This window comes from Malaclemys terrapin, chromosome 8 (genome assembly GCF_027887155.1).
Source record: "Malaclemys terrapin pileata isolate rMalTer1 chromosome 8, rMalTer1.hap1, whole genome shotgun sequence".
Taxonomy (NCBI): domain Eukaryota; kingdom Metazoa; phylum Chordata; order Testudines; family Emydidae; genus Malaclemys; species Malaclemys terrapin.
In genome coordinates, this window is record NC_071512.1 from 20,384,638 (window position 1) to 20,402,192 (window position 17,555).

General features: G+C 44.2%; 1 protein-coding gene across 1 annotated transcript in view; it reads right to left on the bottom strand.

Moving 5' to 3' along the window:
- ERGIC1 (endoplasmic reticulum-golgi intermediate compartment 1) overlaps nucleotides 1-16,450 on the bottom strand; it is a 104,327-nt gene extending 87,877 nt beyond the window's left edge. Inside the window, exon 1 of the mRNA XM_054038204.1 lies at nucleotides 16,328-16,450. Coding sequence (XP_053894179.1) covers nucleotides 16,328-16,347 — 20 coding nt within the window. The 5' untranslated portion in view covers nucleotides 16,348-16,450. The remainder of the gene's footprint in view (nucleotides 1-16,327) is intronic.
- Nucleotides 16,451-17,555: the final 1,105 nt, after the last annotated feature.

Sequence of the window (17,555 nt, forward strand, 5' to 3'; positions counted from 1 at the left end):
TTCTGTTCAGACTTCCGACCAAGGTGCGGCCTGTTGGTGTGAATACCTGTCCATTTGGAATTTAGAACCCACCAGCTCATTTTGCATAAATCATATAACTAATAATTTGAGGATTGGAGACAGGGAGCACAGAGAAAAAAAACAACACTATAAATTTGGGCCAGATTAAGTCAGAATGATTTGTAGGCTAAAGGCTCCATTCATAATTCTGTTTCCAAAAAGGGTTTTAGCAAAGGCTGGATGTTGTATGGAGATTAGAGTCGGTCCTCAAGTTACCTTGAGAAGTTTCCTCCTCCACCCCAGGGGTGGGCAAACTTTTTGGCCCGAGGGCCACATCGGGGAATAGAAATTGTTTGGTGGGCCATGAATGCTCACGAAATTGGGGTGGGGTGCGGGAGGGAGTGCGGGCTCTGGGGTAGAGCTGGAGATGAGGAGTTTGGGGTGTAGGAGGATGCTCTGGGCTGGGACTGAGGGGTTCGGAGGGCGGAAGGGGGATCAGGGCTGGGGCAGAGTTGCGGGAATGGGTGCAGGTTCTGGCTGGGGGTGCAGGCTCTAGGGTGGGGCAGGGGATGAGAGGTTTGGGGTGCAGAAGGGTGCTCCGGGCTGGGATCGAGGGGTTTGGATAGCCGGAGGGGGATCGGGGTGGGGTCAGGGGGTGGGGCATGGGGAGAGACTCAGTGGATGCAGGCTCTGAGCGGCACTTACCTCTAGCGGCTCCCGGAGGCAGCGGCATGTCTCCGGCTCCTATGCGGAGGCGCGGCCAGGTGGCTCTGCACGCTGTCCCTCTGCAGGCACCGCCACTGCAGCTCCCATTGGAGCGCGTAGGAGCCGGAACGGGGTCATGCTGTGGCTTCCAGGAGCCACACGGTGTGGCCCCCAACCCTGTGCCCCAGGTGGAGTGCCAAGCAGGGCCGAGCCGCATGGTGCAACTCCCAGGCCGGCTCGTGGGTTGGATCCGGCCCGCGGGCTGTAGTTTGCCCACCCCTGATTTAGGGGGTGGAGGAGAGGAAAGAAGGACCAACTACATTTTTTGCCACCTTCTACATGCTTCATGGAATCACAGTAGGCCTGAGTTTAGGAAAGGGCCTTTTTCAGTCTCAGGGAGTTACAGCTCGGGACAGTCATACTGAGGGCAGAGTCGGAGTGAGAGGCACGCCCTTCTTCCTAACTCCCTATGGTATTTCTGGGGCCTCCATTCTGTATCTGCTAGCTGATTTACTGAACAGCATTTATACCCCTATGGTACATCAGCTACCTGGGCACAGAGAAAGTCATAACAGGACAGAGAAATAAAGGAAAGTCAGGAAATAAAGTATTACAGGAATTGGAAGCACGAAGGAGCATGAGTTAAAAGCCTACCTCTAGCTCCTCAACAACTTGAGGTACGAGGGGAGAAATGCTCACCACCTTTTAAATTCAAAGAAAAAAAGCCCTTCACTAAATGTTTTGCAAGGTAGTTCAGCATGCAAGATGGTCAGTGGGGGGCACGTGTGTACAAATAGGTGTGCACACACAACACATGCGCACGCTTGCTTTCCCCTTCCCCCCATTTCTTCTAGGGAATATGAAAGAGCAAAGCAGATTTTCATGGCATAACTCCATGAAGGGAGGGGGTGTGGAGGTGCCTCATGTTCCACCATTACAGCTACCTCCTTTGCCAAGACACCAAAAAACGAAACAAAATAGATAAGAAATTACAGAGTGCTAGAAAACCAATATAAAGGGAGACTTGAAACAGGAACGAAAAAAAAAAAAAAAAAAAAAAAAACACACATAACCTTCTAGTGCTCCTAGGAAAGCAGATTTTACCACACAAAGCAAGCCACACAATACAGGGCTAGAAAAACAAGTTGTGAAGAACCACCAACTGTTCTTTCATTTCCTTGGGTCACTGCTCTGAAACAATGACTTTGGGACAATTCATCTTTGCTTTGTCAGTAATGGTGGGCTAACAGTCCTTGAATGCTAGACTATTAGAGCAGTCCCATCAATGCCAAACAAACAACGGGACTGCCACACACACTACCACAGCTGGCCATCTTGAGTGGCTTATAACTAAGACTACGTTTTAGTCATGGGTATTTTTAGTAAAAGTCATGGACAGGTCACGGCAGTAAATAAAAATTCACGGCCTGGGACCTGTCCATAATTTGTATCATACCCCTGACTAAATCTTGGGAGTGCCGCGGGTGCTCGTGGGGGCGGCCCAGGTGGCGCCATGGGTGCTGGGGGAGTGGCGGCCTGGGGGGGCAGTCCACGGGGAGCCACAAGTGCTGGGGGCGCTGCCCAGGGGATGCCGTGGGTGTGCGGGGTTGGGGAAGGGAGGGCCAAGGGCCTTCCCTTTTTACTTCCCTAGCAGCTTCTTACAAAAGGAGGAGTGTCAGGTAAAATGTTTTTAAAAAGCAAATTTCTTATCATTATTATTACTAAGAACAAGTGTTAAAAAAAATCTTATTTACTTTTCAACATTTAGGATGACTGTCCAAGCTGAGTGAAAAGGAAAAGGTAATACAATCAGAACAGTTGTGTCCAATTCACGTTGAGATTACCATGCACAAGCACAGTGCAGTCTGAATCATAGAATTTAAGGCCAAAAGGCACCCTCAGATCATCTAGTCTGACCTCCTGTATCATAAGCCACCAACACCACCCAGCACCCACACACTAAACCCAACAACCAAAATTAGACCAAAGTGTTACAGCCCACAGGAGATGAAATTATTACATGTCACACGCAGAGAACAGAAGGGACTGAGATGCACCAATGCCCCCGTAATGGAACGGAAATGGTTATGTAAACTATACCCAGATAATTCTGGCAGGTGCCCTGCACCCACACGCAGCAAAGGAAGGTGAAAAAACACCAGTGTCGCTGCCAATCTGACCAGGGGGGAAATTCCTTCCCAACCCCATGTATATGAGCACAATCAAGCCAGCCAAGCACCTGAGAGCGAGAGTATGTTTGGTGCCACCTCAGAGTCCTCGCTGTCCAATGTCTTGTATCTAGCCATGGCCATCCGTGATGCTTCAGAGGAAAGACTTTTTTTAAAAAGTCCCTTCCTGACCCCCTACAGGTGGCCAGCAGAAACCCAGAAGCATGAACTTTCAAGATCAATTTAAAGAGAAACACGGACACACTTCTGAAGTTGTGATTGGGGGTGGGGGGGTGTTCATTTTTGTTGTTTTTTGTCTACTACTGCTGCATATCTAAAGTCACATTGACTCAGATTAGAGAAAAGGTTACTATTTTTTCCAGTTTGTTTACTTCGTGAATTTTACAGCAGTCTGGGTAGGGTTAGGGTTACTTCCCCCCCTCATTTGGGTGTTTCACATAGCAAATGGGGAAAAGAAAAGAAAAAAGTGTGCTTGTAAAAAACACCATTTCTCAGGGAGGGTTAGTGGTGCAGGGTCTTTAAAAAAAAAAGTTAAATTTCAAGTTGAAGGTGTCCCTTTAAATACAAACAAAATGTTAATGGGGGAAAATGGTTTAATTGCCTATTTTTTTTCCAAACTATTGCTATCCATGTTGTACCTATTCTGGGGATAGGCCTAGGATTTCACTCACCAGAGCTGTTAAATAAGCCAGAACATACCTTTCAACAGTACTAAATTCACTTACAAAAAGCAGAGAGGAAAAAGACAAAATGCCTTAACCTATTGCCTTAGTTTAAACTGTGTGTCAAAGGTAGGCTATAGCTGTACAAGCTACTTTTTCCATTCTTTAGGAAAATAGTAATTTAAGATTTTATTTTGAGATCCTTTGTTTCCAGGAAGTTCCTTTGTTTCCTACCCAAAGGCAGCTACCAGCTCTGACGTACAGGGCAGAACACCTTGCACTTCTAATATAATGCTTGATAAATACTAATTATTCTTCCTGCAATGAAGTTGACAAATGTTACCATCCCCATTTTACAGATGAGGAAACAGACATTGTGAGGTTAAGGGACTTGCCCAATATTACACAGGAAATCAGTAGCAGAACCAGAATAAGAACTCGGGAGTTCCTTGCTCTTACTACTACTTCTCTTTGTTTAGACAAAAGTTTCCATATTTCCCATCTAATGGGAAGGGAGAGTAACATGAGGGAGAGGTGGTCAGGAGAGATGTTGGGAGATATAAAGGGAGTGTGGTCCTGTGGTTAGGATGAAGAACTGGAAGTTAGTAGATCTGATTCTATTCTATTCCCAGCACTGACTCAGTGTGTAATTTTGGTCAAGTCACTTAACCTTTATTCTTCATTTTCTCCACCTGTAGAGTGGGGCTAATAATACTTACCTATATTTGTAAAGTGCTTTGAGATCTACAAATGAAAAGTTCCATAAGTGCTAAATGTCTAAGATCAAAGGTTTATTTTTTTAAATATATACTTTGGAAGGTCTTTACTAGGGAAACTCGAGGAGTTTGTTAAACCCCATGATACATGCACTTTAAGAGCCATGGCCTTGATTCATGACAACACTTAAACATATGCATTAAGCATAAATGCCATCGTGAACAGGGATGCTTTCCTGAATACAGGCCCAGTTTTCAAAAGGATGTAAGCTAAACTGCATGTTCCTGTAAATCAAAATTTACACATGCAAACTGGGCACACACAGTGGCTGGTCCTGAATATTTGAGTGAAGATGGACAAACACACATTCAAAGCAGAATGAATAAGTTGCTTATTAAAAATACCAGCAAGTTATTAAAACACATTATGAGACTAGCACCTGTATAACAGTTGATAAGATGCAAATATCCTTAAGCAACCAACTAGCCTTATTTACAATAGTGCATTAAATATGTACTTCAGAAGGCCAGTTTTAGAAGAGTGATCTTTTTTCAGTTTCAGAATTACACAATGAAAACAAGTTTCAGAGTAACAGCCGTGTTAGTCTGTATCCGCAAAAAGAAGAACAGGAGTACTTGTGGCACCTTAGAGACTAACAAATTTATTAGAGCATAAGCTTTCGTGGGCTGAAGAAGTGGGCTGTAGTCCACGAAAGCTTATGCTCTAATAAATTTGTTAGTCTCTAAGGTGCCACAAGTACTCCTGTTCTTCTTTTTACAATGAAAACAGTTTATTCTGAACTGCTTGAAGCAAGTTCCAATATGTACTGGAAAATTCAGGGAGGTGGAGGGTTTAATGTAGTTTTAAATTAACTTGTTTGTTTTAAAAATAAATGAGGTTGGGACTGGCACAAGACAAGTCACTTACACAATACACACACTCCTGCCACCTCAGCACTTCTCAACACTGCCCTTCCTCTTTGACCTGATAGCTTTTTGCACTTTTAGGTCTGGGGTAAAGGACAGGAATAGATTTCTCTGCGAGCCAGTTCCTCCCTCTTAATTCTGATTCCAAAGACACACTGAAACAGAGGAAGTTTCTCAAACAAGGAGGAGTACTGAGAACAAGCTAATGAGGTTAACACTATATAGGACTGGCACATTCTGTTTAAATACAGACAGTACATTCATTACAAGTTCAGCCTGTCAATAACTGGACTGTAAGGGACCAGGGAGGAGAGGACATCAGAAACACTCTTGGCAGTAGTGTGGGTGCTTACATAGTATGGTGGTACCCAGATTTCAGTGTCATTATTTAGATAACCTGCACCCACTATCTATCTTCATACAGAACTCCTAGAACAGTGGTCACCAACCGGTCGATCGCAATCTCTGGTGGCACAGCGGGGCTGCTGCTAAGACAGGCTCCCTGCCTGCCCCGGCCCCACGCCACTCCTGGAAGTGGCCAGCGCGGCCCTGGGGGCAGGCGGGCAAGAGGTCTCCCTTCACGCTCTGCTCCTGCCTGCAAGCACCACCCCCACAGCTCCCAAATTCTGTTCCTTTATTGAATTGACTTCTTTGCCAAGAACCTAGTTCTCCTACCCCTGCTCCTCCCACCAGTCATATTATTCTCTATTATGCCTTATTTGCCAACTATATTATGTTATGAGTTTGGAGATCTTGGTCTTCAAGTGCTTGTGTGGTTTGCTCTCCATCCTCCAGGAATATCAAATAAATCACCATCATTGAAATGTGCCAACAGAACAAACTGCTTCAGAGGTTGGAAAGAATGGAAAAGAGGGCTAAGAGGAAGCAGAAGAACACAATTTCAAAGGAAAAATATATTAGGCACAACTACATTTCAGTGGAAATTAGTATTTGTAGACCGAGAAAGACTTGGCTGTGGATTTGTGCCAAGGAGTGATTTTTTTTTCCCCTTTTAGGCAGTGAGAATAAAATGTCACAATGAAGGATGGCAGTGTGTGAGGGAGAGTATTTTAAAAAGTGAGCAAACCACACTATGCTTCATCAAAACAGGAGAAAAATGTAATGAAGAAAAAATGTCCAAGTAAGGGGACCGGTATTTAAAAGGAACCAAACCCACTGCTGGACCGAAAGCAAGAGAGAACCTAATTCTGAGTGAAGCAATTAACAAAACCAACAGGCGGGGATGTCCACTTTAGGAGCCAAGACTAAAAATCGTTAGACTCCACTTCTGTCCTGCACTCTACAATGCCATGAAACAAAATCTGATCAAGTAAAGAAAGCATCAGTACCACACTAGAACTGAAAACATGTTAAGTGTGGTACATAGCTGTTGCTAGTATTAACCTCACATGGTTTTCCTGAACAGTGAAGGACAGTATTGTGTCAGGATAATGGGACGTGTGGGGGATGCCAAGAGGTGAGGAAGACAGAGGAACAGTCACCTGTAGATGTGGTTTGGACAGCCATGGTTTTCAGAGAAACCATGCTCCACTCAAGGAGACAAAGATTTCTCCACACCAAACAGGGAAACTGCTAGAGCTCTGCTATCTACAACTGATTATGCTCCTACTGTACAACGCCAAATACGACATTTCTTACCCCAGAGAGAAAAGAACTGTGAACACTTCAAATGAAAGGTGCTCTGCAAGTAATATGTCCCTTTCAGAGATCGAGTAACTGAGGCACAGAAAGGTGAAATTCGTTGCTCAAGGCCACAAAGAGCTGTCTGAGTCAGGAACGAGTCCCAGGAGTCCAGACACCTTGTCCCTTGTTCCAGGGACTACTAGACAATGCTGCCTCCCTGTATATACCCTGTGACCCATAGCCAGAAAGGGCTAAGCAGTTCACAGGCGAATTGACCCAGGTTCAACCTTTAGCGACATGTTAGAAAAGTATGTAAATGGTAATTAGGGCCATTCCATGTTAGATAGGCTAGAACTTTGAAATGCAAACCTGTATTGTTAGAAAATTAGAGGGGATACTAATTGTATGTGTTTACTTATATCTTGTTAGATGTTAGCCATGTAAACAGACAGTTCCTGTCTATTCCTATAGCTATTGATTCAGAGATCAAAGGGAGTATTAACATTTAGATGAATCTTGGGTGAAATAATGTCACTGTATATAGCTCTCTTTAAAGTTTGTGATAAATGGCTTAATGGATAAATTGCCTTATGTTAATCCAGTGATGCTTAGGAAATAGGTCTACTTCAGAGAGTCTCTATGATTGCCTATTGTCCGCTTAAGGACTGTATGGTCAAGAAGCTGCTAGAAAACTGTATAAATGATTCTTGAGTCCTGATCCTTTCATCTCAGATCTGCTTGATACTTTATGCAGGGGAAGCTTGAGTCGTAAGACTGAGATCTCCAGTCCCATCTGGATCACACTGAATATGAACATTGGACTTATAACTTATGGACTAATCTGAAAGAACTCTTTACAGCTACAAAGCTCATCATCTCTACTATAAAACTGATCTCAGAATGGTACTCATGTCTGTATGTATACTGAGCTTTTAATAAATTCTCTCTTTTCTAATAAATTTTAGTTTAGTTCTTAAGAATTGGCTGTAAGCGTGTACTTGAGTAAGATCTGAAATATTCATTAACTTGGGAGGTAATGTGTCTGATCCTTCGGGATTAATAGAACTTTCTTATACAATGAGTAAGATTTTCAGTAATCCTCATCATATTTGACTTGTGTGTCTGGTTGGAGGCCTAAGGCTGGGTTGCTTTAAGGGAACGGTGTTTTGGTTTCTGGGTAACCAGTGAAGTATTACAGAAGCTGTTTTGAGGATAGTTTGGTGTATCTAAGTACTGGAATGACCACCAGCTTTGGGGATTGTCTGCCCCATTCTTTGCAGTTTGCCCTAATTAAGTAACCGCAGTGTGGCTCCCGTGGGACCCCAGCCACACACCTGAAGCACTGAAGAGTCCCCCTACATTCCTAAAGTAAAATGGGATAATATTGTATGGACAAATGTCATTCTCAATACGCTAGATGTCAGGCCACAACATACCCCTTTCCCAGGGACACCAAGATGGCTCCAAATATGTTCTGGCTGCTGGTATATCAAGCAGCATCTCAGTAACTATCCAGCGACAAAGCTCAAAAGGGGCAGCTACCAGATAAGGTTCTCTTACCTGCCACTCTCTTCCCTTCCAGACCAATTAGAATTTAATTCCTGAGCACCGTTCTATGATCTTTGTATTCTTTTCTAATTACAGAGGATTCAACTTGGTAACCAACCATCTAAATTAACATGGACAAATTCAGCTGGACCATCTTTTAACTTCCTTAAAAGTCTTAGTTGGGGCCCAGTTTTGGTATCCTGGCTTACCTAGCAGAAAAGAAAGATTTGATAGTTATATAGGATCCCAATTTCACTATGGCCTCCCCACAACATCCACACCTCTGATTTATTCTCCTGCACCTGCTGTGCTACAGTCATCCATTGAAGCCAATGGAACATTAAGAGTTGTGGTTCAGTAACATTCCCTATCTGAGCCATTGCTTGTCTGCTATGGAACATTTTTTACAGCAATGTTTCTGTCACAAACTTTTTACTGCAAGGAGTACAGGCAGGGTTAAAAAAATTTAGGTGAAATATACAGCTAAGACTTCCACTTACTGTGTTCAAATCCTGTGAGCTGCTTCTCCGGCACAGGCAGTGGGAGTACCTTTGATTTCCTTTTGAAACTGATTGTATTACCACAGGATTAGCTCAGATCAGACACAGCATCTGGCTTTCAGTGCCGTTCCTGTTTCTGACCCAGTTTCCAAGAAAAAAGAAGAACATGAGTACTTGTGGCACCTTAGAGACTAACAAATTTATTAGAGCATAAGCTTTCGTGGACTACAGCCCACTTCTTCGGATGCTGTAGTCCACGAAAGCTTATGCTCTAATAAATTTGTTAGTCTCTAAGGTGCCACAAGTACTCCTGTTCTTCTTTTTGCGGATACAGACTAACACGGCTGTTACTCTGAAACCTTTCCAAGAAAAGTTTATGAAGGTGCAAGGCACACTATAAAATGCCAACGAGGGAGAGGAGACAGTTACAGCTTATAACTTGAATGAGACTTAATCAGTGCTCTCCAACCAGGCTAATGTTATGACAGTCCAGAGGCCCAGTTCTAATCTGTGAAGTTACTCCCAATTTACACCAAACATTAGTATCAATCCCCAAGGCTTCACCCTGGTTAAGAAACATGGCTACAGTCAGATCTACACTACAAGTCGCAACAGTGTTTTATCAGGATCCCCAAAAGTATTTTACCTGGAGCATGGATTGGCCTGTGGGCAGATGGCAGGGAGAAGGGGGGCAAATGACTTACCTCAAAGTCTCACTATTTCAAACGAATATTGGAGAAAGATTTGAGAAAGTGGATTTGTTACCTTAACATGAATTTGTGCCCATTGCAAAGTGTTCATTCGTTATAAAAATCAAATCTGTATTTCTGGCTCCTTGTGCATTTTCCTGATAAACGTTTAAGATATGCTTCATTAAGGAAGATTTTTCTTAAATGCACAACAACCTGCAAAACCAGTTCAAAAGCTGCCAGCCTTTTATCACACTCTCTCCAGCTGAAGTCTCTTTACAATGGGTGTTTTCAGTCACTGAACAGCAAACTATCTCATAGTTACTAGCCCATTAATTCTGATTTCAGAGCACTGATCACTATCCACACATTCAAGAGTTTAGAAAACTGCTTTAGGACATGGGAGATTTTGCAGTGTGGATGGGGAAAAGATTATTTCAGCCTTTCGCAGATTAAGTTTTCCCCGCTTTTGTGCTCAATACAGGAGTAACTGGATGAAGTTCTGTGGCCTCTGTCACACAGGAGGTCAGACTGATCTAATGGTCCCTTCTGGCCATAAAAATCTATGAATCTTTTCAATAGGTACGTACATATGTTTTACACTCAAGCTCTCTCGCTTCCACTACTCTTGCTTAATTCATGAAGCGTTGCTACAATCCTGTGCGCAATATCTGATGCAACTGCAAGTCAATGACCTGTGATGTCACAAAGTGAAGATTGTGGCTTCAATGAACGTAGTAAGAAAGACAAATATCTTGGTAAAGTGAAGTCAGGAAGAAACAAGCCAAAGCTAACTGAAGCTTAATATTTTTCTTCTGTGTTCAGAGTAAAAAAACTTTGCACTCGAGTAATTAGATTTTAGAAGGAATATAGGGGGGGATTAAGAATACCTGGAAAGAAAGTAGTACTTATATAATCACATTACCTATGGTACAAGCTTCACTAAAGTTCTTGACACTTCTAGAGGTTCTGCGCATCCCAATACTTGCTAGTTAACTCCTGAGATTCCACAATAATTCCCCTCAATTCTTCCCCAACGATATCTTGTTTATTTTAAACAAAGTTGAGGGCAAGGCAGTATCCTGAATGATACCAAACTCTGGCAACTACATACGGTTCCCGCATCAGGTGCATTTGGAGAGGTTGTGTGTCACTCTACATCAGGGGTCAGCAACGTTCAGCACATCACTCGCCCGCGCCGCTTCTCGCTGCCCCCATTGGCCGGGACAGCGAACCGCGGCCAGTGGGGGCCGCGATCGGCCGAACCTGCCGCGTCAGCAGGTAAATAAAACTGACCCGGCCCGCCAGGGTGCTTACCCTGGTGAGCCGCGTGCCGAACGTTGCCAACCCCTGCTCTACATTGTGCTCTATCACTGGTGAACACATACCCCTTTCCACCCCAGCGGTGACCGTGTTATCAAATAAAAAATATGGAATGACAAGTATTGTGTAACCAAATGCTTAGTTATCACTTTAACAGCTAATAAAAATGCAGCTCTCTCTGGAGTGTAAAGCAGAAGCTATTTAACAGCACAGAGCAACACTACCGTTTTTACTTATACATCCATAAATTAGGTCAGGGAGCGAAGAGTACAGCATCCAACTGAATCATATACAAGAGTCCATGGAGGACCTTTACCAATTCTGCTGAATAAAGGCATGATATGAACATCAGGAATTATTGTCACTAAAAAAAACAAGGAGTCCTTGTGGCACCTTAGAGACTAACAAATGTATTTGGCCATAAACTTTTGTGGGCTAGAACCCACTTCATCAGATGTATGAAGTAAAAAAATACAGGAGCAGGTATAAACACATGAAATGATGGGGGTGCTTTACCAAGTGTTAGGTCAGTCTAACGAGATAAATCAATTAACAGCAGGATACCAAGGGAGGAAAAATAACTTTTGAAGTGGTAAGAGAGTGGCCCATTACAGACAGTTGACAAGAAGGTGTGAGTAACAGTAGGGAGAAATTAGTATTAGGGAAATTAAGTTTAGGTTTTGTAATGACCCAATCACTCCCAGTCTTTATTCAGGCCTAATCTGATGGTATCTAGTTTGCAAATTAATTCCAGATCTGCAGCTTCACATTGGAGTCTGTTTTTGAAGGTTTTTTTTTGTTGAATAATTGCCATTTTGAGGTTAATTTACGATAGGGCACATACCAAGGTTTACACACTGTGATTCTAAAGCAAAAAAATAAGCCCAACACATCTCATCAGCAAAAAGCCATGGAAGTGGAAAGCTGGCATTAATTCCCCACCCTTACAGAAATACACACCCACTGCTACCTAGCACCAGCACTTTATATTCTACACAAAGGGCACCCAGAGCTCCTTTGAAAAAGTGTGTTTTTGCCAAATCAACTAGCACTGTGCATTAATGCAGCTAGTTAAACAACACACAGCAAGAGCAAACAGACAGATTGGTGCAGTGCAAACTACTACTGGGCTATCAGCAATACAGACTCATTTGAGTCCCTACAAAGCACCTTGGAGACTCCAAATTAAAACTATCGTCTAAATATGTACATTTCCATTAAGCGTTTGATATGGATCTGGAAATAGCGATGCGTCATTTAGTCAGGAACTCTATTCAAAACTACACAAATGGTGAATTTATAGAAAAGGGGATATGGAAAAGATGTTCACCCAACTCCCAATTAACCAGCATTTTGAGTGTCACATCAGGATTTTGAGTTGCAACCCTTATGAATCGTCAAAGAAAAAAAGAGAGTCAGGAAGGAAAGTTGTGTGTCTTCTTCAGAAGTTTGAGGACTGAAAACAAAGCTCTTTTCCTAGGGCTCACAAGTGAATGCAGAAGTTCTTCATGGAATCACAGAATTCAGAAGAGAAATTTTGTAAGATTTTAGAGTAGTCAATAATCTGTCAGTCTGAAGCCAGTTTTTAATATTTGGGGTAGAGGCAGAGAGAAAAAGGGCAACATAACACTGCCCTATAGTTCCTGCTGCAATCTGCTTCATCAGCTTCTCAAATACTCCAGGCTGGCTAATTCAAGCATCACTTTGTCCATTAGCCATCACAATGGATGGGTTTAAGCTTTAAAAACACCACACATATATGCTTTACCCTCCACTAAAAGCAACAAGGTTGAAAGCATGTCAGCTTCAATTAGAGATGGTCCTACCAGCTCAGGAAAAACAAATAAGAACTGAAGCAAACATTTGCTCATCCCCCAACAAAAAGTATGTTTTAAAGTGTGGATTACAAATAGTCATCCTAGGGACAGCCTCCTTTAAAAAAAAAAAAAAAAACCACCACGTTATTACAGTTGTGCTTAGGGGCCAACTGAGAATAGGGCTCCATTGTGCTAGGCTCCATACCAACAGAATAAGAGACAGCTCCTGCCTCTGAGCACTTCCAGTCTAAGGCCAGGTCTACACTAGAAAATTCTGCTAGTATAATATAGTAATTTTGGTTAAGGAGTGTGACTTTTTTTATACCAGCAAAAGCCCTGGTGTAGATACAGTCATACTTGTACAAAAATGCTTTTGCCAGTACAGCTCATTTTGCTTGGGGAACTGGGATAAGCTATACAGGCAAAAAATGATATGTATCCATGTCCACTAGTAGATGGATTGGGACTCACCAACTCATTTTATATGCTGGTTGCTGAAAAGCTGTGAAAAGGCCAATTTTGGTCACTACTGATCTAGGAGATGAGAAGCTGTGGCTGTAGCTCGTCTGAAGATGATTTGTAGTCTTGGTCTCATCTCTATTCAGGGCAGCAAATACACATTCCTTCATGTTCGGCTGGCCAAAAGGTTGTGTTTTTTTCCTGGCAGATGAAGATCTCACTCCATTCGTACCTTTATCATCTCCAGTCCAGACTACTGCAATCCACTCTATCTAGAGCTACTCTACCGGGCAACACAGTTCTTACAGAAGAGCTCTATGTAGTTTGAAAATTTGTCCCTAACCAACAGAAGTTGGTCCAATAAAAGATATTACCTCGACCACCTTGTCTCGCTAATATCCTGGGACCAACACGGCTGCAACAACACTGTATAGTTTTATTTTGTCAGACATGACAATTAATTTCTGTACCATAAAACGACTGGGTTCTGGGATATACCAGTTTGACAATTTTATGATTGTCATCTTAGATGAAAGCTAAACACTTTCTTTTTTTTTTTTTTTTTTTAGTTTACATTATGTAAGATGATGCCTTAAAAAAAAAAATACAGGCACCTTAGAGACTAACAAATTTATTAGAGCATAAGCTTTCGTGGACTACAGCCCACTTCTTCGGATGCATAAGTGAAGTGGGCTGTAGTCCACAAAAGCTTATGCTCTAATAAATTTGTTAGTCTCTAAGGTGCCACAAGTACTCCTGTTCTTTTTGCGGATACAGACTAACACAGCTGCTATTTCTGAAACCTTAAAAAAAAAAAAAAAATCTATTTTTAGCCCTCTGGGTTGCCAAGAAACAAAGAATGCAAAGTTTATCTGTGACTTTGAAATCTTTCAAAAAAATAGCTCTGAATCAACACCTCCAAATTTTGGGGAAGTTTGGATCAAACTTTATAACCCCAGATTTATTTAATTTCTCTGTCTCATCATGCTGTGAATCATCAGCCCTTTCCTTTATTTTAGTGAACTTGTGTTTCCACATGGGTTTTGAAACTTTGGAACACGAGGAATTGCATTTATCAAGCCACCTGAAACACACTTCCCTCGCATACTATTCTATTATAGCAGTTGCTCCAGATCCCATTATAAGCCCTATTTTTCCACACACCTCTACTGTCTGCAAATAGGATGCCAATTTCAAACCTCATACGCCTCTATCTCCAAAGCTGAGGAATAATTCTACCACCAAGTTTCACACAAATCAGACAGGGGACTTTGAAGCCACAGACCCCCCTCCTCCCCAAATCTAGTAGGATTTAGTGAAATTGTATTGTTTCCAGCTAAGCAATACTCCATTGTGCTCATTCCACTAGAAGCAATTACCCACTGGATCAATAGTGCCTCACAGAACACAAAGAAAATCCCACTGAACTGTATAAATAAGAATCCTGATTTGGAGTTATGGTGGGCACAGAGAAAATGAGTTTTGTTTGGGAGAGGTAAGGTACTGTGATGTTCCCAGTTCCTTCTAGCATCTCACCTCTTGAAATCAAAGGTATCCCAAAGAGGGCACAGCTAAGGTTTTATAGCTTCTTAGGTGGGAAGTATCATCTTGACTTTACTTTTTCCAGTTCTCCAATGCTTACTCTGCATTTTTAATTGTAAGCCCAACACTCTTGTAAGGGGCACATGAGGACACCTTAACTGCACAGTTTCTGCTCTTCCAGTGCAAATTTGGGGAATTAAAAGCTCATGTGCAGGAAGAGCACAAGGAGCACAGGGAATGATTTTGCCATTGCAACCTCAAGTCCATGTTAACCAAGTTTTTTGAATCAGGGGGTAGCCATGTTAGTCTGTATCCACAAAAACAACAAGGCGTCCGGTGGTACCTTAAAGACTAACCTTTAAGGTGCCACCGGACTCCTTGTTGTTTTTCAAAAAAAATTTGAGTATGAATCTAAGTCTCTATGAGGCTACATGAAGCATGCATGGCAACCTCATTTATAGGTCTGTGTCTCAAGACATAGTTTGCTAACACGAATGCAGGCAAGTACAGGTTGAGATGTCCATGCTGTTTTGATTGATGAGACTTTCAATGCTGTCAGTAGCAACAACGCACAAAGATTTAGTTACATGTAGCCTTATTATATCAGGCAGCCCCGTAGAGAAGCTTTAGCTTGGTAAGAGCATTATACTGAGATCAAAGACCTGTCAGTGTGTCTCCCTGCAAGGAGAGAAAGAGAAGGCAGAGTGCTCAACTCAGCTCTTTTGTTATTGTCTGTGTCTAAAGTAATGAAGCATCACCTCCACCCAGCCAGCTTAGGAATCATACAAAGGGTTCTTCCTCTCCACCCAGCATGCCCACATGCCCTCAATACGCTCTATAAAGATTCTTGACACCCGCTTTACACAACATTATTACATAACAGCATTGGTGGAAGAATCTCCAACTTCCCATGCACCTTCCCTCTCAAAACCTAGTCCCCTTCCCCTGGCATCCTGCCCACCCCAGCCCTAAAGTGGCCTCCCCACCCTCTCCCCAGCCTGCTCTGCAGCTTGAGTGAGGTCATAAGCAATTTGGGTCGGGACCTCACCTTGTTTTTGCAAAGCACTGGGCACATTTATGGTGTTATATAATAACATGTTTTCTTGCGCAAAGATCACACCCCTGCCTGTGCTTCAGCGAGCTCTACCCAGTGTCTACGAGACACTCGCACAGGTTGCACCCTGTGAACTAACGTACACGTGGGAGGAAGCGCTCAGAGGGTGGGGGCGTTCAGCGTCCCCAGATGAGGCCAGGCCAGGCCAGGTTTAGCTGGTGAACGGATACAACTGTGCTCTGCACCCTGCAAGGGAAGAATGTCCCTGAGCAAGTCACCAGCTCGGGGAGGAGGAGCAGCCCCAAGATGCCGAGAGCTGCAAGGATCCTGTGACTCTTTTCTTCCCCCACACCATGCACGGCTGGAGGGAAGGGGTTGCATCGACCCCTCCCCCAGCGCGTGACGCCCCGGCGGATATCGCCCCGGACAGCATGGGATGCCACGGGTGTCCCCCGCCCCCGTGCTCTAGGGGCCCTGGAGCCCGCGGTGAGGTCCGCGCGCAAGGAGCCCCCGGGGCCCTCCCCGCGCGCTGGGGGGGGCGCCCGCACTCACCTCCTGAAGTCAAAGGGCATGTTGGTGGCGGGTGCGGCCCCTCCCCCGGCCCGGCTCTCTCAGCCTCGCTCGTGCCGGCCCGGCTGCAGGGCCAGGAAGTGATGGGCCGCGAACCGCATCCCCATTGGGCAGCCGGCACCGGCCACGGCAGCCGCTTCCGCCGGCGAGTTAAAGGGCCAGGAGAGGCCGGCCGGGGGCAGGCGGCGCCGCCGGTCCGCGGCCTAGAGGAGCCGCTCCCTGGTCCCGGGCTGGCACTCAGGAGAGCTAGCTGTGCCACTGCCCTGCTGGGGGACCCTGGACAAGGGCCTTCCCTCTCTGTGCCTCTGCCGCCCGCCCCCCTCCGGCTTCGTGTGAGCTCTTCGGGGTAAGCACTGCGTGTTTGTACAGCGCCTAGCACAGGGGGCCTGACCTCGCTAGGGACCTTTCAGCCCAAACAATAAATACCATAATAATCACTCTCCTTACATAATGAGTTACCACAGGAGTAGTTGGGGCTGCACTGGAGGGAGAGCCTGGGCCCAATAAGCTGCAGCCTGTCACTGATGGGGATGCTTCAGATCATCTCTGAGTCCAGCAATAAGTGGAAACTGAGAAAGCAGCTGAGGCTTCAGAGGAAGGTGTAAGGATAACCCCAGGCCTTTTGCTGGCTACGGACTAACTAATCACTGCTTTGGAAAGGGGGTTGACAAAGTGGTCTCACCTACAGCACAAGTTAGATCACAGCACAGAAAAGTATCAGAGGGGTAACCGTGTTAGTCTGGATCTGTAAAAAGCAACAAAGAGTCCTATGGCACCTTATAGACTAACAGATGTATTGGAGCATAAGCTTTCGTGGGTGAATACCCACTTCGTCAGACGCATGACAGACGTCTGACGAAGTGGGTATTCACCCACGAAAGCTTATGCTCCAATACGTCTGTTAGTCTATAAGGTGCCATAGGACTCTTTGTCGCTCAGCACAGAAAAGAAACATGGTTACAGCCAAAATACTTTCTCTTGGTGGTTAATCAAGAAAAGGGATCCAGGGGAAGAGAAAATTCGCAGAACTCTATGCGTACCGCACTGCCTTCCATGGTGGTTCCACCACTTTCATCGTCTTCTTGTGGCTGTTGGCATCTGCCTCCTCCCAGTGACTCACCTCTCTCTATTTTACCCTTCTCTGGTGGCTCAGCAGGAAACCAAAGCTATGGTTAGAAGCAAGAGTCGTTTAGGCTGGAACATGCAGAGA